Source organism: Gymnoscopelus microlampas (assembly GCF_963454915.1).
Source record: "Gymnoscopelus microlampas genome assembly, chromosome: 15".
NCBI classification, from domain to species: Eukaryota; Metazoa; Chordata; class Actinopteri; order Myctophiformes; family Myctophidae; genus Gymnoscopelus; species Gymnoscopelus microlampas.
Genome location: NC_139952.1, coordinates 28,820,981 through 28,844,590, shown reverse-complemented (window position 1 = coordinate 28,844,590; position 23,610 = coordinate 28,820,981). Strand labels below are relative to the sequence as shown.

Sequence of the window (23,610 nt, the reverse complement as noted above, 5' to 3'; positions counted from 1 at the left end):
TCATGAAAGCGGGTGACTCACGTGTTCCGTGCCTGGGTGCTTTCTGTTCTGACACGTTACCATAGCAACTAATTGGGCTGATAGGCTCCAGCGTAGACTGCAAGGTATTAGTAATATTAGTAAATTGGTGCCATTCCATTTCTACCTTTCAGAGATCCCCCGGTAGAAATTCTCGCCAATGCAATTCAACGTTTTCCTCCTGCAGGTAGTGGTAATTTGAGATGCAGAGCTACCATAGTTTGACCACAAAGCGTTTACACCATCAGACCGGCTGCCATGCCCGACTCATGCGGGGCTCTGCCGACACAAATCCTACCCCAAAGGGAAGGAAGCGTGTGGATATATAGCCAGGGATGACCTTAAGGATTGCCCTCTCGTTTAAAAGTGTCTGTGGCAAATTTGAAACCCGTATTGATACAAATTGTTTTGACTGTTCAATACTCTCTGACATCTCGACAACTTCCCAGCAACAACACCTCTCCTCTTCCGGTCGTCCCTTCACAATAGTGTGTCTCCCCTTTACCTCCCAATGCACCACATTTCACACAGGTTATTATAACAGGAAATAGGTGTAACTTAACAGCGTGTATTTTTGGGAGACAGAGAGCAAGCGAGAGACACAGAGGGTGAGCGAAAGAGAAAGCCTGTTCCCCACACCACGGGCAGGAGCGGGTTTCAGTGCGTCAGTGACTGAGGGGTGGGGGGGGGGGCGATCGGGCGGGGCCTGTTTCAATTGAAACGGTTGAAACATAGGTCCGGACGCTACTGGATATAGCGATTGAGGAAAGATGGAGGACACCCTGAAGGCCTCCTCTCGTTGGAGGAGGAAGGCACCAAGGTCTGCAATGGCCAAGTCGAGAAACACAGGATTTGCAATTAATTGAAAAGCGACCCCCATACAGACGCAGACCTGGAGCTGCCAGGTAATTTCTTCTTTTCAGACTGTGCCAGCATTTCATGATTACATTTTTTTGTCCTGGGCAAAGCGACCTCTTTAGAGCAGGGGTCTTTAACAGGGGGTCCGGGGCCCCTATGGGGTCCTCAGAGCTACTACAGGGGGTCCACCAAATCTTTGTGTGATAGGATTTTGTTTTTTTTACATCAACCACTTGAACCCTAGATTTCCTTTTCTGAGGGGAACATTAGCCGGAAATAGCAAGCCGAAAATACAAGCTCTAGATGGAAAAAAGAGCAGACTAACTAAAAAAAAAACTTCATCTGAAACACTATAGAGTAGGGGTCCCTGCTTCATCTCTCTCTCAGCGAGGGGGTCCTTGGCCTGAAAACGTTGAAGACCCCTGCTTTAGTGGTAGCAGGGTAACAGCAGCACACTGACACATTCACAGCAGCACTGATGTGACGAGCAGCCTTTACTCACCTCGGTTCGCTACCAGTCAACCTCTCCTCGCTCACTGGTGTCTGGATCTCCTCGCTCTGTGCCTGCGGAAGGTGTTCCCCTCCTGCGCTAGGCCCAGCACCCTGCTGCTGCAGCTCTTCATCCTCCTCTTCATCGCCTGCTTTCAACTTCCATGGCCCCTGACTTTCACTGTCGCTCTCCTCGCCTAGGATGTCGTCCACCTGCAGCACATGAAGAGATATGTAGTTATGTTAAAGGGGCTACACCATGAATTTTAACTTTTTCTTCTTTTTTGTGTGTTTTTGGTCTCCCCTACCTCTCTTCTATTCTCAAAAATACCCCAGTTTGAACACTCAGGCTTTCACAGCAAATCTGGGGTTTTCTGTAAATTGGTCTAAAAACAGGCCAAACTGATTTGGTCCCGCAAGTGATGTCACTAGCGCGAACAATTCCTCCCGTTTTTCAGTTCCAACATTTTTTTTTACTTTTTCCACACAGAACCAGGAGATTACATGCATACAAACTGGCTCAATAGCGCCCCGTGCCAAACAGGACAATGTAGTATTGCAGGTGAAAGTGCTTTATAAGCCAGAGAGAAGTTAGTTGGAATGAGTATATCTGAGGCTTGATTTAGGCTCAAACCTTTTGAAAAACGTTTGAGGGACATAAACAATATGATATTAAATATTATTATTATTTTTTAAATTCATGGTGTAGCCCCTTTAAGGCCTGTACACACCAAGTTGTTGTTAGAGGATGGGGCCATCGATTAGCGAGAATAGCAACTGTGCCCGGAAATTGGTCGTATGTGTGGGGTGTGTATTGCGCCATAGGTGGTAGGCAGACCGAGCATTTCAGTCGCACTCACACAGTGTGAACAGGAAAAAGTACTTGGACAGCACAGCAGGCACAGAAGAGAGAGAAAGATAAGAGTGAAGCAGAGATTAAGTGACAGAGAGAGCGAGACTTGCAGGCACAATTATTTTATGAAACATTAATTTCTGGCAAAGGAAAGTCACGGTTGATTTGATGACATATCTTTTCATTTGGTGGATATACCGTAGCGTAGTTCTTTCGCAAGTTTTATGCCCATATTGTGATCAGGGTTGAACGCAAGTTTTCACTTACATTTGCCCTAATGCGGGCAGCACTGACAACACACACAGAGACAGAGGGAGAGACGTGGACAAAATATTTCATGTAACACACTCATTTCTGGCAAAATAAAAATAAGATGACAGACTGACATGCTTTGTCATCCTACCCAGTATGGTACCTTCATTTCCTCTCTCACAGGCGCAGAGCAGTGCCATAAAATGATTGTCAGCTGTAGTTAACTTTTAACACCTGACGTTACTTAGAAATGAAATCCTCAAGTCAGTCTGCCAAATATGGCAATTAAAGCATACTGTACGAGCTACAAGGGCAAATCATACAATATGTTAGGCCCTTACACATGTGCTAGACCAACTCAGTGGCCTTGTGGTTAGAGTGTCCGCCCTGAGATAGGTACTGTAGGTTGGTAGGTCAGGGTTCAAATCACAAGCTGGAAAATTGCACATTTTTATGTATGCATATTCCAAATGGGGCAGAACTTTTCTTTGTGATCATGTTGAAACATGTTGAGAATGTGCCATTATGGGAATAATATGTGCAAAGTGATTCATACATTAAAGGAGATCGGCTCATATTGGGGGTACGGATAATTCCCTTGAAGCATTGCAGACTATGCTTTAATTATGCATCTAATTATATCTGGGGAAATGGCCTTCACTTTAAACTACGTGCTTGCATAAACGGCCGAAGAAAAGGAGTAAATGATACAGGCAGCAAATTAGAGTTTTGGTATTTCATTAACACTACAGTCATTCATGAGAGTGCTGCATTGATTGATGCAATGATCTATGGTACTAGATTTTTTTGTTACGGTTATAAATACATTTTATATAATCAATTTTACGGTAGGTCAACCTGAAGACTAAGATCATACAGTCTTTTCAAGAGGAGCAACCAAGAATTAAGCTACATTTCATGATGGAAGGACTGGAGTGCTTCCTTCACTGCAATTTGTAAGTTGAAGTACACCTTGTTTTTTAAAGCTGCAATATGTACGTTTCATGTCCTAACCAAGATTTAAACCTGTGTCTGCCAAGTGGGACACCAAATTTCTACCACTCTTCCTAGATGGAATCCCTGCTTGGCCATGGGAGATATTGTGCTTATGAGCTTTAGGCACCACCAGTGGTGTCCAAGCCGACACCAGGGCCTTCATTTCTCAATGGAAGACCACCATATTGTATTAACACACTTTACTATGCAGACTGGTTATGTTGATATTTTATTAATTGAAAAAAGGTTCCGGATCGCAGCTTCAACACTCTTTGGAGTCAAGAGTTATAGACATCCAGGCAAAGTATTATAAAGTCCAAGGCACAGTTCTGGTGTAACAATAGTTGAAGGTAGGGTAAAACGTTTTTGGTTAAAAGTATATTCTAATAGTAATCATTGCTAAAGAGTGTTTGTACAGTCACAAGGGTCTCTCTGCCTCCCTAACCCTGACTGAGTTCTCTGTCCTGATTGGATGAAATTGGTATCCCGACCTGAAAATGCATTTTCTGTTTATAAAGAGCTGGAGAGACTCCTGCAACTGAACAAACACTCCATAGCAATGAGTACTATCAGAATTATGGAGCTATTTAACACTTATTTTAACCAAAGAAAATCACTTACTCTACCTATGAAGAGCCTTTATTAGAGCACAGACCTATGCCTTTCAGCAGCAAAGTGATTTTAAATTGCACGATAACTATAGGTTACTAGCGTTAACCTATAGTCTTGCTCTCTTATGATATAGAGAGCATGAGTTTCGCCTATGGGAGAGCGCCTTCTGGCGTGAACATACAGTAGAAGCATTACTTGATACACTTCGGGCAATACTCTGATTGGCTGGACTTAGATGTCTTTCCTGTCTGGAGGTCCCGCCCTCCTCGGTATAATACCACAGGAGACATCTATTTCCTCCTTTACAAGATAACAGTTTTCCTTCTCGTTCGCCAAACAAGAAGGGTGTTGTGGGCGAAACTCTCGCTCCCTATATCTTACAAGTAAGACGCGCGAACGCTGGAAGCGAACGCAGCTCGAAAATATTGTGTATTTACGGACTTTGTGTGTGTGTGTGTGTGTGTGTGTGTGTGTGTGTGTGTGTGTGTGTGTGTTTTGACTGTAGCTGCACTCTGGCGCACTCTGTCGGCCGCACCCAGGCAGTGCACTGCACACAGACACACACACACACACACACACACACACACAAGCCGAGCAGACTGTCATAGTAAGCTCCACTTGGGCGGAGGCGCGCCTTCGGCGCGCCTCCTTCCGCGTTCGCAAAAAACTGGGTTATGCTAGGCCTGTCACAATTATTACATAATCGCAATTAATCGTCATAATCGTATCTATGTTGAAAAATGTTATGTAATAGTAGAAAATAGCAGATCTACAAGCTCACAACGCGCCAGTGAGCTTGTGGATCAACTATTTCTACTATTTTGAAAATTATTAAATAATATGTCAGTAATGTCTTTGTATATTTCAGTTATTTGTCGTATGCAATTTTTGATTACGAAGCCTAAAAGGCAAACAGTAATTACGTTTTTATTCACATGTTCCAATGTTCAACGCCAAACACAAAATTAAATTGTTAATCGCAATTATTTGAGGGACAATTAATCGTCAACTTAAATTTGTAATCGTGACAGCCCTAGGTTACGCTAGTAACCTATAGTTTTATATTTATATTTATATATATTAATTTATTTATATTTATTTATATTCAATAGGTCACTCCAGTTTCGCCTATGGGAGCGAATTTGATAAACTACCGTATTGTTATCCCTAAGTCAGAGGTCACAGCCTCAGGTGCCGCCCGGTGCCTGGAAGCCACGCGTGGGAACGTATGCGCCCCTAAGGCGCAGTTACAACCCACCCGTAGAAACCTACCAAAGGTCATAGGCGAAGCTCGGCCGGCGGCACACCATAGGGCCTGAATAGAGAACTCTAAACAGTGTCCCAGATGCCGCACCCCCTTCAGGGTACTGCCTGGAGACTGGAGGCCACGTTTAGGACTGTATGCGCCTCGCGGTCTCAGAAGTCTATTCTGGCCTAGTGAAGATCGATAGTAGAATAATCCTGGCGGTGACTGAGTGGAATGTGTTTAGTTCTCAGCGAGAAGAAAACGTAAAGGAGGAAGTAGATGTCTCCTGTGGTATTATACAGAGGAGGGCGGGACCTCCAGACAGGAAAGACATCTAAGTCCAGCCAATCAGAGTATTGCCCGGTGTGTATCAAGTAATGCTTCTATGTTCACGCCTCTCCCATAGGCGAAACTGGAGTGACCTATTGAATATAAACCCCTCAATGCCTTGGACTTTTCTCCGCTTGGTCATCTCTGTGCCATTGCAGTCCTTGTGCCTTGTATAATCTTCAGAAGCCGTAACAAACAGCATGCGTTTTGTTATGAGCATAGGTCAAATCATTTTTTTAAAATGGCACCATGACTCTGTGTCTTAGGCTTGTCTTAGACATCTCTTGGCGTTTAGTTGGAAGTTCAGCTCTGTGACATTGGCGTTCTTGTGCCTCAGAAAGAACCCATAACTCACAGCACCCCGGAGGTTACTGGATCAATTACATCAGGTTAACCATTTGACAGTCAGTCACCCGGGGACACACAACAGATCAATGTGGACGGGGGTGGAGGCAACATGAGGTAAATCCCAGCAGAGCGGGAAGGTAGCGTCTCCAGCCATTAGCTCATTAGCAACACATGCTACTTTGTCACCCTTAGAGAGAAACCTGGTCTAAACTCAGAGAGACACAATTCTCTTGGTGGCTAAGCTAGGCTCATTATTGGCACCCAGACAGCCTCATTAAGGGCCTGTCGTCGGTTATTTAGACAGCCAGAGAACTGTGCACTAATGATGACTTAGATCAGTTTTGCCATAAGGCAAAGGGGACACAAGCTCCAAACAGGTTCAACCAGTGCTAGTTCCTTAAAAGGTACTGTAAGTAATATTACAGCACATTTTTACAAAACATACATACATTTTTTTGTTAAAAAGTGTAAACATTTTATGATGGTAATCATTGCTATGAAGAACTGAAAAGTGGAAAGACTCACACACCACAAAAAAATAAGAATGACTAGAAGAAAAAAAAAGTTTTCATAAATGTTCAACCCTAAAGTGATAAAATGCAAAGTGATAGGACAAACGTTTTGGTCACAACACCATCATCGGTGCCATATGTAATCATTGCTATAACCAATTTCTTTCAAACAGGAGAGAACAAATTTAACAGATTCAATGTTATAGTATTCCAATTCAAATTTGGTCTGCTCCTTTTGTTTCATCACTTCCAATTTCAATTGTTTATTCTGTATCCTGTACAAATGATCTCTCCTGAAATTGGATGAAATTGGTATCCCAGTACTAAACAGCAGGAGAGACCAGTTACTGAGCAAACACTCTACAGCAATGATTACTATGAGAATATGAGCTAAAATATGACATACAACACCTTGAAATAAAATGCTAATTAGACTGAAGCCAAAGGGCAACCAGAAATTAAGTACAAAACAATGACATGCTGGAAAATAGGCCTTTGTTTGTCCAAAACAAACAAAGCAAACCCTGAATCTCATCATTTCATATTATCCCCAACAGGATTTCCGTCTCAACATAACAGTTTGCAATTAAAATGCGTTCTTCCACACATAAGTTAGCTTTCTTTACAATTTCTTCCACTGATTACTTTTCTAACTTTGTATATTCTGTATATATTATATTGCTAATTTATTCATATATTTTTTTTTTCTCAATATATTACATTGTATGTATGATTTCCTAGTATAGTCTATGGTCATTCACTACACCAGTGCTTGTCAAACCTTTTCATGTCAAGAACATTAGCCTGCGGACCCCCATTTGAAAAGATATGCCAGAGACCTGTCCTGTCTGAGTTACAGACCCATAAGGGTCCAATTGGTTCCTACAGTAACTATCAATCATTTGTCTGAGGACCCCCTCAAGGACCCCTGGGGGTCCCCGGACGCCACTTTAAGAACCACTGCACTACACCAATGTCTGTTTATACCAACGCTGCAAACTGTAACATCAGACATTAACAACTTAACTGAGGTGATATTTCAAGCAAACAAAATTCTCTCCACAAATAAAAGCAGAATGGCATCCTTTGTACAAAATTAGTCTAGAGCAAGATGACAAAGTGCAATATCCAGAGGAAGATTACTGATCCAAAACCTGCAGAGATGTACAAATTAACTTTACGGAATCTGAAAGTCAATAAAATAGCAGCTTAATGGAATTTCAACATTCATCAACCCGAAAGGCTAAAAGAAAGAAGAAAGAGTATTTATTTTGTGTTAGGCAGGTAAATGCAGGCTATGCGTATTTCTTAAGGTGCTGTAAGTGATATTTTTGGGTTAAAACAAAACATTTTCAGGTAAAAAGTTAAAGCTATATTCTGATAACAATCATAATTGCTGTAGAGCTCTTGTTCAGTAACAGGGCAAACAGGTCTCCTCAATTTTCCAGCTCTTCAACATAAAATATATTTTCAGGTAGACACCAATTTCATCCAATCAGTTGAGAGAACCCATTTATCATCATCATTTTTTGATTTGAGCTAAAAAGCTGTATTTTACACTTTGGTTATTCAAAAATAGCAGATATACAAGCTCGTAGCGCGGCACTCTGTGCCACGCTACGAGCTTGTAGATCTCATATTTTAGAAAAATTGTGATAATGTGTGCACATCTTTGAATATATATATATTATTTTAAAGCGAACATTTTTAACTCAAATATTTACTTCTGGGGGTCCCTGAAACAAAATATTTTGAGATGGGGGTCGGCGGCCAAATACATTTTGGGGGTCCTTGACATGATAAAGTTTGAGCACCACTGATATTATAGCAACAGTGTTTCAGAAAACTGTTATAATTTAGAAGACATTTGTAGAATCGTATCTCAGGTCTTAATGGGTTAATTTCCTATCTGCATTACCCACGGCAGAGGCACAGTAGCGATGTGTATCGTACGGATATAAATTCACTTCCCTGGAAACACTTTATCAGGATGTCCTGTTTATTACCCCTTTAAGATCGGGAACGCATCTGTGTGTCATTTTTAGATTTCTTTGGCTATTCAAAAATAGCAGATATACAAGCTACATGAACTTGTAGACCTGCTATTTTTGAAAAAATATGTCTTGAAAATGTGTGCAAATCTTTGAATATATATACATTTTTAACTCAAATCTTTGCTTTTGGGGGGTCCCTGGAACAAAATATTTTGAGATGGGGGGCTGTGGCCGAATACATATTGTGGGGGTCCTTGACATGAAAAAGGTTTGAGAACGACTGATATTACAGAAACAAAAAAAAAAACTGTTAGGATTTAGAAGACATTAAAGAATCCCCAGAAGCAATAGGATTTACATTTTCACGATTAAAAAAAAAAGCAGATCTACAAGCTCATAGCTTGTAGATCTGCTATTTTTTGAATAGCCGAAAGAAATCTATAAAATGACACACAGATGCGTTCCCGGTCTTATTGGGTTAAGTACATTTCCAGGGTGTATTACAGCAGTCTGCTCCGTTGCCTGCACTTCAAATCTGTCACGGTAAGAATTTTGCTGTGTACTTATGATGGACAGTGAGGACCACATCTGAAAACCGTCCACAGTTCACTGTGTCAGACAGAGAGAGAGGGTCTTGGCAGAAAAGTGGATATTGACAATCCCTAGCAACAGCATGGCCATCTTGATACAGGGTTCATTCCCTGGCTGTAATAACAGGGCAAGCTGAGGGCATGCTTCACAGCTTTCTAAAGCTTAGTCCAAAGTAACCAAAGCTCACAACACGCCGTAGATGTGACACGTTGTGAGCTTGTAGATCGGCATTTTTCGCACACAACACCGTCATACAACGGAGCATAAATTAATCATTACAGTGTTGTGGGTGAAAATGGCAGAGGCTTGAATTACCCCTAAATAACAGCCTCTCGGAGCCTCAAATCAGGTTGAGTTAGTACAACCTGGGTTTCATTTATTGAGGCAGCAAAAATGTCTGACAAGGTGACGTACCTGATTACGATGTGCTGCACGATTTGTGTCTGCCCTGTGATTTAGTGTATTGATTTATCTGAATTGGAGCACGCAGATAAGTAGTTTTTTAAGTAGTGCCCAACAATTCATCATCTGCTCAAAATGCTGCAATAGGAGCGAACATAGGCCAGGTTTTATAGGTAGGTGGGTACTTTATTCCCCAAGGGAAAATTAAAGGCGTCCTTCAGCATCTTTCTAAAAAACATGTCAAGCTAATGGAACGACGTTATAACTTAAAAGCAGTTATTTTCGGCAAACGACATCTTTGTACTATGGAGTCTTTAAGGAGGCTTTAAGTGACATCCTCCTTTTGTTTCCACACATTTTCAAGCTGCCTCACTTCAAATGAAAACTGTGGATGTGTATTGATGAGGGCAAGAGAACACCAGAGGTACAGTTAATCAATTTGATTCATTGGAGGCAGTGAAAATGCTCATAGATGTTTCTGCTTTAGAGTCCAAGCAGGCCTGAGGGCGAAAGCTAAACTCTTGATGCAAATCTAATCCGTTGATCAGAGCTAAGCTGTTGGTAACCTGCACTGCCTAGAGATTCTCTAGACAGCGTTTCCTAACTTTGGTTCTCAAAGAGCCTTGGTACACCTGGGCTTCTATGCTTCCAGGTAGTTCATTACATTCACCTGATGTCTTTGCTATGCTAGCTCTGTGGATCAGGACACTGGGATACCAGTTGAATACAATTACAAGTAATTCCTGGAATTATTTGAAACCAGCAGTACCGGCAGTCTCTGACAGACAGATTTGGGAACCAGCGGTCAACAGATACATCCACAGTTTGGGGTAGGACATGACTTATGACTTAGGATATGACCTGGCTTGACGACAAATTCAACACCACATCAGAAATCTTGTTGGGAAACTACAACAAAAGACTGGCTTCCTATACTGTACATAAAAAACTTTGCCATCATCCCAAAGCCATCGGATCTAGACTATGGGGACATCATTTACACACGCTGCTGCCTCGACACTCAAGCACTTAGACTCTGTTTTCCACTCAGCTCTGAGCTTCATTACTGGCGATTCATCACCGCATCCTATACGATAAGGTTGCTTGGTCTTCTCTAGCTGAGAGACAATAATCATTGGTATTTGTATATTAACAAATCCCTGGCCAGAAAATGACCATCATGTCATATATATGTTACACTGGAGGTTGGAAACAGTCAAATTCACTCACTCCAGTGACTGGATGGTTCTTCAGGTACGTTGTGCCAGAGCTTGTAAATAGACTGCAGCCGGGCATGAAGGGAATGAAAAGAGAGGCATGAAGCCGAAACATGAACTACATCACTATCATAATGATTTATGGCCAAAGCTGGTGGGTTGATGCAACAACTTGTGAGACAAAATACCCTCTCAGATAATGGTGATCTGAAAAGAAGAACCAAAACGGTTCTCATCGCTCACTGTCCTAGGAACGAAAGCGTGGAAGGGTTCCATTTTTCGAGAGGTCTCCTTCCAGCAAAAGACCCTGAACAACAATGACTCAGTTATTTGTTGTCTTCCAGGGACCTCCATACAAGATTCGTAAAAATACGTAAAAAGCAGATCTAAAAGCTGACAATGTGCTGCGATTCAACATGTTGTGAGCTTGTAGATCGGCTTTTTTCAAATAGCCGATGTATATAGTGTTTATGTGGTTAAACAAATTTAGTTGCCCCTGGGGGTCCAAGGACCAGGAAAAACACTGCTATAACATAATCAATTACCATGCTACTCTCCAGTTGTCAAAATGATTATTAGCTGGGTAACTTTTGTCAAAGTAATTTTGAAATGAAGTGAACATTTGTAAATAACTCCTGTTTAATGAAATAAGGTCTGAGATCAAATACTTCCCTCTCCCCCATGTCATGTGGTTTACCGGCTGCAGACATCCTGACTCCTAGAGACACATTTGCATTCTTTTGTTTCACTTCACATACTAAGGTGATAAACAAATGAACAAGTATGAGGATGAGCCGAGTGTTCCTTTTCATGTGGGACAGGAGGTCTTTTTGATGCTGTGAGAATTGTTTGAAGTCAGACCTGTATAAAACCTGTGACCTTTCAGTGTGTCTTTGAGTTCAGACTGGTACAGTAGGTTGCATACATTTCTTGTCCTGCTGAAATTGTAAGTTTGAAGCTCCTTTTTGATATCAAGAATATATCACTGATTCTTCTCAAACTGTGCCTTATTTTGTCTATCTTGTTTGACTGAGTTCCCATGCAGATTCTGCTTTAACACTTTAGTGATGAAACAGTAGGACTCCATAAGCTGACTTTGAACCCAAGTAAACTTTAATGATAAAAAGGTGAGAAGTTGCTAATGATTCCAGAGGAAGACATTGGAACAGCTTGTTAAGACCGGCTGCCTCATTGTATATTCAGTGGCTCAGCAGGGGATTCACCCCAATTAAAGTTGGACACACGCACAGCTGACTTGTTTCAGGCAAGCAGAGTAAAAAGTTTAGGAAGAGTGTGGCTTTGCCTGGGGTCCAAGGTTGAAAGCTCATGTTATTATGTCTCGCTAGGAATTCAATAACTTAATAGTGAGACAAAATCGACATCAGATGGAGTAACGCAGAAGCAAATAGTCAGAATGAGACTTTTCTTCTAATAACGTCAAAAGGACCAGTCAATAAGACGTCAATGTACTAGTCTGGCCCACTGCTCTCTTTGCTCTGGGTTATTGGAGAAAAAGCTGCTGTCCCAAAATATATTGTACTATATGATACAGCCATCTAAAATTACTCGCTGCAGCTGTGAGGGGAAGCACATGATGCCACAGGCTTAGGAGGAGGCAGGGAATACACAGGTATAAGGGTATAGGAGGACATCAAGCCCCTTAAAAACAGAACGGAGAAAACAAACCACTGATTATAATTAGGGTATTTTCTTTGGAGAAGATCCAGTAACAAAAAAGTAGGCCTCCTGCAGATTATTTCCAATTTGCCCAAGGGACAGTAGAGCTGATAGCAATTCAAAAAGTGCTTATGTAACATCTCTGCAGTAAACTTCACCTAGAACAAGGAGTGGAAATGGAACAAGACCTGAGGCGCTAAAAAGTAAATGGGTGAAATGGTGAAACTGATGCACATGGCAGTGAAGATTTGCAAGGAATCCAACCTGGTTAAGTTTAATACTTTTTGTAATATATGTAAGTGTTTTAAGCAGCAAGTGGGATAGTAAACGGAGTTAATTGGAGCCCGACAGCTGCCAGATTTTTGGGTCCGATGTTTACCCTAATATTGAAGATTACCACGATTACCGATGTTTGAGTGCTATTCTGTACACGGTGTATCAGTGTACACTGTATCCACAACAGTATGTCATTAGCATGCTTGTCTTGTTTTCATCATGAATGCTTTGGCAAAGCGTTAATTCAAAACAGTGTAAGCGTATTAACATGACTTGCAAGGGTAGTCACCTGCTGCTATAGAGCAGCACATGGCTCCCTGTTGCTTGGGCAAAGAATTATGGAGGAATTATTTTTTTCTTTACATTTTAATCATCACTTATTATTGTTGTAGGCTTAAAGTTATTCTTAAATTCTCCTATTGTAAAGGAGCCTATTGTAGCCTATACACAAAAACAAAAAGTCTTGAAGGAAAATAGAGAATTTAATAATTTAATAATGTGTGGACTTTCACCACCAACGCTTTATATACAGGTATTTCTCTTTGGGATGAGATGCCTCTGTGTGTCAGGGAGTCTCAATCTAAACGTGAAAATAATGTTATGGAATAATCTACAGGCTAGTGACTTTAGATTTATGGTGTGTGTGTGTGTGTGTGTGTGTGTGTGTGTGTGTGTGTGTGTGTGTGTGTGTGTGTGTGTGTGTGTGTGTGCACATAGTCTATGCAAAGCGGGGTTAGGCAGGCAGACAGAGTAACACAAAAGAATCAACCAGTTGGCAACTACAATACAAAAATCTATCTGCTGTTAATGTGTGCTACATAGATTTGTTCTGCATGGCATATTACAGAACAGTGCGTGCACGGGCGAACGTTAGGGGGAACGTTGTTGAACTTTGCATTTGCTGAAAAAATAAAAAATAAACAAATGTTTTATGACTCCAGAAACATCTTTTGATTTATTTTTGAGCAAAAATTTATTTTTTGATAGTAAAGGTTGCCAACCCCTGCGTTAAGTAGTACATTAAGTAGTAGATACTGTAGATTAGTGGTTCCCAAACCGTGTGCCATGAGACAAGTCCAGGTGCGCCTTGTGCTTTGGTGACAATAATACAAAACATATTTTTTTTCAGTACTTTGTGCACTCATTTCACAATACAAAGGCAAATTATTTATTCTAAAAATATATTTTAATCACTTTCAAACTGGTGTCCTTAGTGTGAATGGCAATTCCATTTACTTTTTTTTTTCTTTTCATATAAATCATCGAATCGTAATGGGTTGTGAGTTTGCTTTTTTTTTGCTATGAATACAGGTGTGCCTTGAGACTTTAAGTTGTCCATTGTTTTGGGCACAAAAAGTTTGAAACCCACTGCTGTAGTTGAGTTGCATAAAGTTGCTGTCCATGGTTCTGAAAATGTCTATGGCACCAGGGCCAGATCAAAGGCCAAAATGCGATGCTGGTTCTGGAACCGTCAGCCAGGCAGTAGCTAACATGAGCGCTTGAAATGCATTGTCATAAAAACAGCTTGGTTATGAGGGTGTACTGGTTCATGGTGGATTAAAAAGTTAATATGCACGCCATACAAGACGCACACATACATAATGTTTAATATATGGATGATGATCAGCTTACAGCCCATTATTCATGTTATATCCTCTTATCTTGTCCTGTCTTTCTTCAAGATCTGGTCCAATAACCCAGAAAATCCCTAAAATCTATTACAATTTGCTCAATCACTATTAGTTACCATCTCCGTTCCAAAAGTATTGAATTGTCAAAGGTCATGTAATGCAATGCTTACAAGCTTAGGCAAACAGAATAGCTGCTTGAGCTTTTTTTTCCTGTATCTCAGCAAAACAGTCGATAATAACGTCAAATGACCTGCGGCAGTCAAGAACAGTTATGTAAGACTGAAAACATGACTTTTTCTAAGCAAAAATATGTTTTTGTGATTATCAGATAAAGAGATATAGACCCCTGGGGGACCCAGGTCAATGAAAGGTATGCTTCAAGAAGTTAAAATCTCTTCCGTCTCAATTGCTTGTAAAAATATAAACAATGACCAAAACTGGATGGCTTCCCATTTAATCTTTGATACACAAAGTGAACCAACAAAACAAAAGTGAAAAAGCTCAGGTTAGTTGGTTATCTCGGCAGTCGACAGACGGCATTTCTGTCAGGTTGCCAAGGACTGTGTGCAAATGGAAGCTGATCAGAGAGAATATATTCATTGTCCTCCAGGAATTCAGTCAATCCAGTAATTACCCTGCCCTCATGCAACGCATGGCAGGGTATTGTAATCACTCCAGCATGCATGTCTGTGCACACATAACTTGAGAACGGATTTCATGAAACTTGGAGGGGATGATCAGTAAGCTGCCCCAAAGAGGTGATTAAGGACCTAGTGCCATGACTTTGGCACTTATTTCTGTTTTGTTTGCTTAAATGTGATAAGAGGATGTCTTGCCTGTGTTTTTTCATCTTACCCATTGTAGGCTTGCAAGCTTCTCTGGCAAACGGGTAAAGAGGAACAGACTGGTCTGCTGACATATCATGACATATCATGTACCTCAAAGTGAAACCCACGCAATCAAATGCTTCATGTTTGATTGTGGTCTATAAATTGTCACGCACATTTCCAACCTGGCAGCACAGAAGGTGGTCACAATCTCCCTTCTGTTACCGAGTTATGGCGTTAAATAATGTCCAGAAAAGTGTTTTTTATAGAACATTATGATGTCACAGCAAAGTTAACCTTTAATAGTTTGGAAATTAAATGCCATCATTGACATCAATTTAATTTGACTTTTGTGTGAACTTTTGTTTTTGTATGGATTGTTGAAAAATCCATACGTTAAACAAATTCACTTCATTTTTGTGATAATGTATATATTTTTTAGTTACAGCCAAAAATGTGTTTTGTGAGGTCACAGTGAACTTTAAAATTTGAGAATAGGAAAGAGGGATCCTATGTATCTAAGTTCAACTTCACAGTTGGATTATGGTTTTCAATTACTGTCAGTAGTAGTAGAAAATATTGTTACGTCTTAAACATACGGTATACTATTAATAGTGACCTTATCACTGACAAATAAGACATTTCAGTTAATACTTTTAAGCTCTTCCAAGCTCTGCATATAAAAAAAAGGCATCCGATGCTCATTGATTGAGAATTGATTTGCATGAACTCCTTCTTAAACACATACCGTAAATGCAACAACAGCTTTAGGGCTGTGTGCTTTCCATAGCCTTGAAATTCTATCAAAGCAAAGGTCTATTAATTGACACAGGCTTTGATGTAAAACAACTTTTATCAGGCCAGAGCAAGTACAGAATGTCTGCCAAAGAGGAGCCTTCCACACTACAGGAAGAACTCGACGTAGTACCTTATTGCAAACAGGCAAATCAGATGGTTCCTCAAAGTGGCCAACAGCCTAGTCATCAGCTCAGATAACTACTCTGGCCCATCTGTCATTGAAGCAGGAATTCTGTTCCGATTCTCCGTACAGTAGCTGGCAAGTAGAGGCTGTGTCCATCGCCTCTGGCACATAGGAGTGATAAGTGCCCTGCCGTACTCCCTCTACTAGATTGGCATTAACTGAACTGCAATGAGAGGTCCAAACGTCCAATAATAACCACCAAAGGTAATGGATCAGGGCCAGTTCAGATCCTTATGGCCAGACAGTTTTTAGATATTAAGACTTCTCACAAAAGTAATGTATTTCAGACCAAATGCTACCACTGCCAGACACTGACGTTATACAACGTCTTTACTCTGTTTGACTCACTCTCTCTCATTTCTCTCATTCAAATGTATCTGTTAATTCGCAAAGTCTGATTGTTAATGTTTTTGATTAATGTCCATTATGTTTGTATCACCATTCACCAGTCAATCAAAGCTTACCATTTTAAACGTGTTGGGTGTTTACTGTCCCAGTCACTTGCGTTATTAAGACAGAAAGTAAGCTCTGTAATGCCATTGACATTACGGCTACAAAAGTTGACAAAAAGTAATGGCAATTACACAGCTATATCTGAAAGATGGCAGAACGTGTCAGCATTGTCTCAGGAAAGATACGAGACCACGAGTGATTTCCCCATCAGTTACAGACAAGCTTCTCAGTGCAGCATATAGTGTGTGTGTGTGTGTGTGTGTGTGTGTGTGTGTGTGTGTGTGTGTGTGTGTGTGTGTGTGTGTGTGTGTGTGTGTGTGTGTGTGTGTGTGTATAATCTGTATGACATGGAGTGTGTGTGAAAAGAGATTGGTCTTTCAATCCATAGACAAACATATCATGTTAGATTCAGTAAGGATTTCCTGATCAAATAATCACACAAAAAATGTTATCGGCAAACCAGCATGCTCAAGTTCCTACAGCATACATTGGTGTTTCCAAGACAGCACTGTCTTAGTCTTCATACTGAACCCCTCTATAAAGTTTCATTCAAATCAAGCTCCAAGAAGCTTGTAATGGACTGGCGGCTAGATACCATCAAATAACCTGTTGCTGGCGTAACCTAACTGTCTGTGACGGTGACTGTCTCTTTACTTCTTTTTCTTTTGTTCGGCTATATGAATTATGGATGAGCTGGAGAAACATTCCGTTGCCGTCTTCACAACACAATGACAAGACACAATGGAACGGCAATCTCATCAAAGACCTCTTACTCCCAGCCAGTGGATGCTTTTCAAGCTTCTCAGGATCACTGTCCTAATTATTAAGTAGTTTCTTTCAGTTCCAAGAATGTACTGAACTGAAAGGGAATTGTTAACCATCATTTGATGCAAGCAAAGCAAAAAGAAAAGAAAGGAGTGAAACAATCATTCTCTATTCTAGTTGTGTAACCACTTGAAATAAATGACAAAACAAAAACGGCGTAGACTCACTGTCCAATCCTTTGCTAATGTTAATAAGTCACTGTGTTAATAAATTTGCCACACAATACGGATTTCAGAGGCGAATCAACACTACACAGGTAAAATGTGTTTGCCATTTTCCCTGCATTGACAAAACTGGCTGCTTGTGTGCATGTCGACAACAGTGCTGCAGTCTAAATCTCCTTTGGACAAGTAGAAATACAGATTTGTATAAATACTTCAAAAGTGATTCACAAGAACAATGTTGTTGTAACTAACAGATTCACTGAAACAAAAACTTTTTTACATGCATAGATCAACACAATCCAACTTTCACACTCTTTACTTTTACTTCAGTTAAAAGTAATGGCAGTTTGTGTTGCTGACTGTGAGGGAAGAGATATACCTAAAAACCCTGCTTAAGACACCATAAAAAAAAAGAGACGGAACATTCCATATACAGTAATTGTGTCTACTAGTGTTTAAGCTGCTAAAGGCAGTACAGCAATTATCAGAAACTCTGACTTCCCCAGAAGTTTATACTTGAAATTCTCCCCAAATTCGAATACTTGCCCGTTATCAGAGAACTTGCAGGCCAAACTATGATGTCGGTCATCTACTGTATAACATCAGTGCTATCATAATGCGCTTGTGGAACAGGCACCAAGTATTTTGAGGCCAGTCTGGCATCAGTCATCTATGAAGTCAGCTCAGCACTGTGACTTCAGGCATGTCCACATTTGGGAGTAATCCGGGCACACAGACAGACAGAAACGCACACAAACGACAAACTTCAACTTAATAGAAGATATAGATGGTACAACCGAGGACCAAAATGTGATGTATGCTACTAGACTGCCTGCCTCAGGCTCAACAATGGGATAAGGGATTCCTTGGATCGATGTTAACATTTTGCAGCATCATGCCTTGGATTGTCCTCTAGCATCAGTCCCAAGGACGTTACCTCAGCAAGGATAGGAGATCAATAGTACCAGGCACTGAACGGCCGAGGATCTCTTTGACTCATGACTCAAAAAGATCCCCTTGTGATCCGAGGCCAAAAAGCCACGTCTCTGAGGACATGCATGGTCTTACACCATGTCTCACCAACACCGACTGTACTAGTCATCAGACTGTAAAAATCAAACTGTATAAATTCTCAACTTGGGATCCTCCTGGGACCTCCAGGGCTCCTTGAGGAGGGGTGCTCTACCCAGAGTTAATTATTGAGGTCTTCTACTTCAACAATAAGGGTGCCAATATGGTCCAGTAGTGGTTGCCACGTTTTGTGAAAAGATTTTAAGGAACCGCCAAGGGAGAATCTGATTCTCTCAAGTTTAATACAATATAGGATTTCATGGATCCACCTATTATGAGTGGGAGGGGATGGATGTATCCATTTAAGGAGAATCAGCCTTCTGGCTAGCAAGGTTGTAAATGCAATAACTCGCCACACTGATTTGTTAGGAGTAAAGGAGAGACCAAAAAGGGCGGTAAGAGGATCAGGGTCAATTGGCTCACCCAAAGCGCTCCCCAAGGTATCAAACACTGCAGTCCAAAACCATTACAGCTTTTGACAAGACCAGAACATGTGTATGTAGTCAGCAGGAGATTGTTTACACCTGTTACATGCGTCAGATCTCTCAGGATATATCCTGGCTAATTTTGCGTTTGTAAAATGGACTCGATGTAAAATCTTGCACTGCAACAATCTGTGCCTAGCACATATGGATGACGTGTGCACCAAATCCAGTACTTGTTCCCATTGATCGTCTAACATAGTAATCCCGAGGTCCTGGTCCCATGCAGCTCTTAAGGAGTCTAGCCGGGTAGGATTAAGAATAAAAATACTATAGTATATAATAGAGGTTAGCCTCCGTACTCCAGTCTCAAGTGATAGAAAAGAGTCAATCATAGAGTCCGGTGGGCGGTTTGGAAACTGGGGGAATTTACTTCTAACAAAGTGACCAGATTTTCAGGGTATTTGACACCAATGGGTTGTGAAAAACTTGTTTTTTTAACTGGGATTGGCAGCTGAGAACAGATCACTGACCAAAGCGGGAGATCTGAGGAGGATGCCTCCATCTGCGCCCATCGGGGTTGAGTGCCTGCTGCTAAGTTAGTATTCCAAAAGAGAAGTTTGTTAATGTTTGAAGCCCAGTCCCCAACTGTATCTTAAATCATTATTGTCTCCGCCAGGCCGTAAGGCATGGCGAGAGAGTATGTTTTACCCTCCGTCCGTGTGTCCGTCCGTCCGTGTGTCCGTCCGTGTGTCCGTGTGTTACCACCAAATCTCCGGCACCGTTGGCCCGGTCGCTGCGAAACTGTGCACACACACTCCCTGGATGCCAATTCAGAACCTCTGCCTCAAATTTTTCACATGGGCCTGTTATAGCGCCACCAGGAGGCCGATTTGTGCAAAACCCATTTTTTCACATTATTCCTACAGTTTTTAACCAAACGTCATGCAAATCGGTACACAGTATCTCTATAGTCATGTGATCAACCCTGATCTGTCCGATTTCCCATATTCCATCCTTATTGGTTAAGGTTGCCATCCAAAGTTTGCAGGATTGGTCCGTTTTGAACAAACTGCCTCAAACCATGAACGCAGCGTGCGATTTCCGTGAAATTTCACACGCACATTCCCACTAGGCCGAGGAAGAAATGCCACCCTTTTCACATTGGCCTGTTATAGCGCCACCAGCAGGTCTAATTTAGCAAAACACATTTTTGGAACAAAATGCTTCAAATCATGAATGCAGTGTCTGATTGCCGTGAACGACCTAAGAATAAATGGCACCCTTTTCACATTGGCCTATTATAGCGCCACCAGGAGGCCACAATAACGTATCTGACCTGGCGGAGACCTGTGCTCCGAGGAGCACTTTATCTAGTTATAATACTTTTCTAGCAGTTAGTTGTACATGTCTGCCAAGAAGCATAGTTTATTTGGTAGAATTTTGGTCAGATTTTTCTCAACTCATTTCATTTTGTTCCAGCACAACTTCTGCGAGAAGGTATGACTGATGTCACCTTCATGTGGAAATGAAGGCAGAAAGAAATCAAGTGGGAAAGAGTCCATTTGGCATTTGATCTATCAGGCAAACCAGAATGGCATTTAAAAACGTTAAAGTAGCCGTGTGTACATACAGTATAGTAGCATTTAGCAAGTGTTTGATTGACGGCTTTCAGGTCTGGAGTGGAAGGAGAATTCAATACTGCCCCATTAAACATCTGCTGAATCAGACTAGAGAACCCATCAGGAGAGCAACTATAATGTAGGGGTTGTATTCCAAGTTAGTTCAAAGATATACTGAAGCCAATTCTTAACGCTGCACTCAAACATTACATTTCACACATGGCTGCAAAATGAACTGAACCAATGTTTTAAATGTAATAAAGTTCAAAGGCTTGGATTTACTCTGAAAAGTAAAAATTGAAAAATGAAGACTTGAAAAGACCAGAAGAAAGCATGAATAAAAGTTTATTCATTAATGTATTCATGTTTAATGTGCTTGTGACTATACAATATTTGGAATACTGGCTCCAAATGCTGTTCAGTCAGTGACGGCTGAGCTATAGGATTCCTATACTATAGGAATGTATCAATTCAGGACATAAACCTTACAAGCAAATGTTAGATTAACACTCAAGATGAATTCAAATACTTTATTTGTCACATACTCATACAGTAGTTGAGCAGTGAAATGTTCGTGCTGCAGTCTATGCCTTATAATCACACCATTGGTTGCTTCTGATATGACAATGGTGTGAAGGTCTGAACGCGAGTGAATACCACAGGGGTATTCAGCCATCAGCAAGTGAAAGGGAATGCTCTGGCCTTTTGAGAGACCGCTAGGAGCATTGACACCATTTTGCAGTCAGGTCTGCAGATGTGACAATTGGCCGTTTTCATGGGTGGGAAGCTGGCAGGGCTGGGATGTTTACTAAACAGAAGGGGTTGGCAGTGACAGGAGCTATACACATGGGTGGCTATTGGCATAGAGGCTATATTGGGGAGAAATGGAAAAATCTCAACAATAGATGGGCTAACTGGCTAGACAGCTAAGGCTATGAATTATCATCTGTGCTCCGTAACAAGGAAAAAAGACCATCTTCTCATCTTTAAGTGTAATCTATATATTATGTCTTTACAAACATCACCAGATGAGAGTGTTCACTTCATTAGACAACTCGCACTCGGTGGCACAGTGGTAAAGTACAACAGCCGTGACAACACACAGAAATGTGTGGGGAGGGGAGGAATTAATTGGCATAATGACTAAATTGGGGAGAAAATGGGTAAAAAGCCACCCACACACACAAAATAATCTATAAACAAACCCAGTCGCAGCAGTTCTAGTTCAGTCAAAGTCCAAGAATGTGGTCGCTGGCTCCATCAGACAGCCCACATCACAAAGGAATCAACTTACAGTAGCTTAGCTTTTAGTCTTATAAGTGAGCATGAACAATCCATTAACACGATGCACACTTCACAGGTATAGACCCATAACCATCTATAAACATCTAATTAGCCTGTGTGGTGTAGGGGTCACTGTGGCTGGCAGCTGCATTAACAGGAGACTGCAGACAGTCCCAGCTATCACGCAACCCACAAGGGAAACCGATTTCAAAGAAAGGTCACCTAGCCGGTACATGTGCATCTGCTACACATGTTGCTCCTGGTAAATTGTCACATTCCTCCATGTAACCATTTGTGACATTTAAATGTGAGCCTGCCTACCTGAGATAAGTGCCGAGCTCTAGCCAATTAGGTCTGCCATTTTTCTTTCGCCCCCAAAGTTCTGTCAAAGTTTAAGAATGTCACACAAAGCCTTTTACCTGAGGCAAGCTGCGAGGGATGACATTTCAAAAATTCTACCACAGTCCTGCCCTTTACTTTCTCTTTACTCTTCCACAACACAAAGTAGAGATGTTGGTTGGGGGATTTGTCAACCGCCTAATTTCCTGCATTCAAATCAGGGCTGCTATATTGCATTCTGAACCCTCTGGGGTTCAAGGTTACACTGTGTACTAAAGCACAAACAACAAAAGAAAAGTGTGCTCAGTGGAGCGCAAATCTCCAGCAGGAGGCACGCTCCAATAATAATACTTGTTCTGTCTCCTCTGTGCGAGTGCACTCTGTCACCCTCTGTTTGTGTACGTTGTAGATGTCACAGTGTCTTTGTCTGTCTCAGTCTTTTTGTGGTGCGTGTGCTTGCGTGTCATAGCATGCGTGTCATAGGTACTGCAGTCTTTCTGCGTCTCTCTGTCTGTGTGCGGTGCGTATGCACATGCACGCACATCATAGGTGAGGTGGTGGTGCAGCCTGGGACTAAATGTATAACAGTGGTGTCGGATTACATACAGTGTACAAGAGGAGAGTGTACGTCATACACTCTCTCTTGCTAGTAGTAGATCCCATACACCAGACAGGACGATTGCTGAGATGGGGGCGTGGCCAAAGTTGTTTTTTTTCAAAGACTCTTTGGCGATTGGTTCATACTGGATTATCCCGATCCCGATTCGTCGTACAGATTTTCAACCGAGGCTGAGACCTCCTATGAGAGCGTCACCAGACCAGAATCGCCTGAACATATTTTTTTAATGGGCGTGGCTAGCGATTCACGGGCTGGAGCCAGGCTACCTGAGATTATGAATTCACAAAAATAACATACTGCACTTGTCGTTAATGGATTGGGAAATATTATGGGGTTGATTTAGATAGACAGGAAACCCAACAGATTATGCTACAAACACAAAAACTCAGACAAGGCGTGCTTACCCTAGAAAACAATGGCGTCTTAATCACCATGGCATCAGGAAAATTATAAAAAACACAGGCACAAACTGCATATACCGGTACCTCATTAATTACCCAGGGACAAAAATCCATTGCTCAATCCAACATATAGCATCTGAACTAAATAATCAATTGACTGAGGCTCTGGCATAAAATAAAAACTTAATGGGTAAATTATGAACAAATTTCACCTCTCAACACATACAATTCTCAGAGTAAGGCACACACAAGGCTTGAATGAGCTGAGCTCACAGAGTTGATGTCTGAACTCCTTCGAG

At 41.3% G+C, this 23,610-nt stretch overlaps 1 protein-coding gene across 1 annotated transcript in view; it reads right to left on the bottom strand.

Annotated features, from left to right (window-relative positions):
* ctdp1 (CTD (carboxy-terminal domain, RNA polymerase II, polypeptide A) phosphatase, subunit 1) overlaps window positions 1–23,610 on the bottom strand; it is a 102,529-nt gene that overhangs the window by 44,009 nt on the left and 34,910 nt on the right. The window contains exon 12 of the mRNA XM_084080679.1: window positions 1,379–1,578. Coding sequence (XP_083936805.1) covers window positions 1,379–1,578 — 200 coding nt within the window. The remainder of the gene's footprint in view (window positions 1–1,378; window positions 1,579–23,610) is intronic.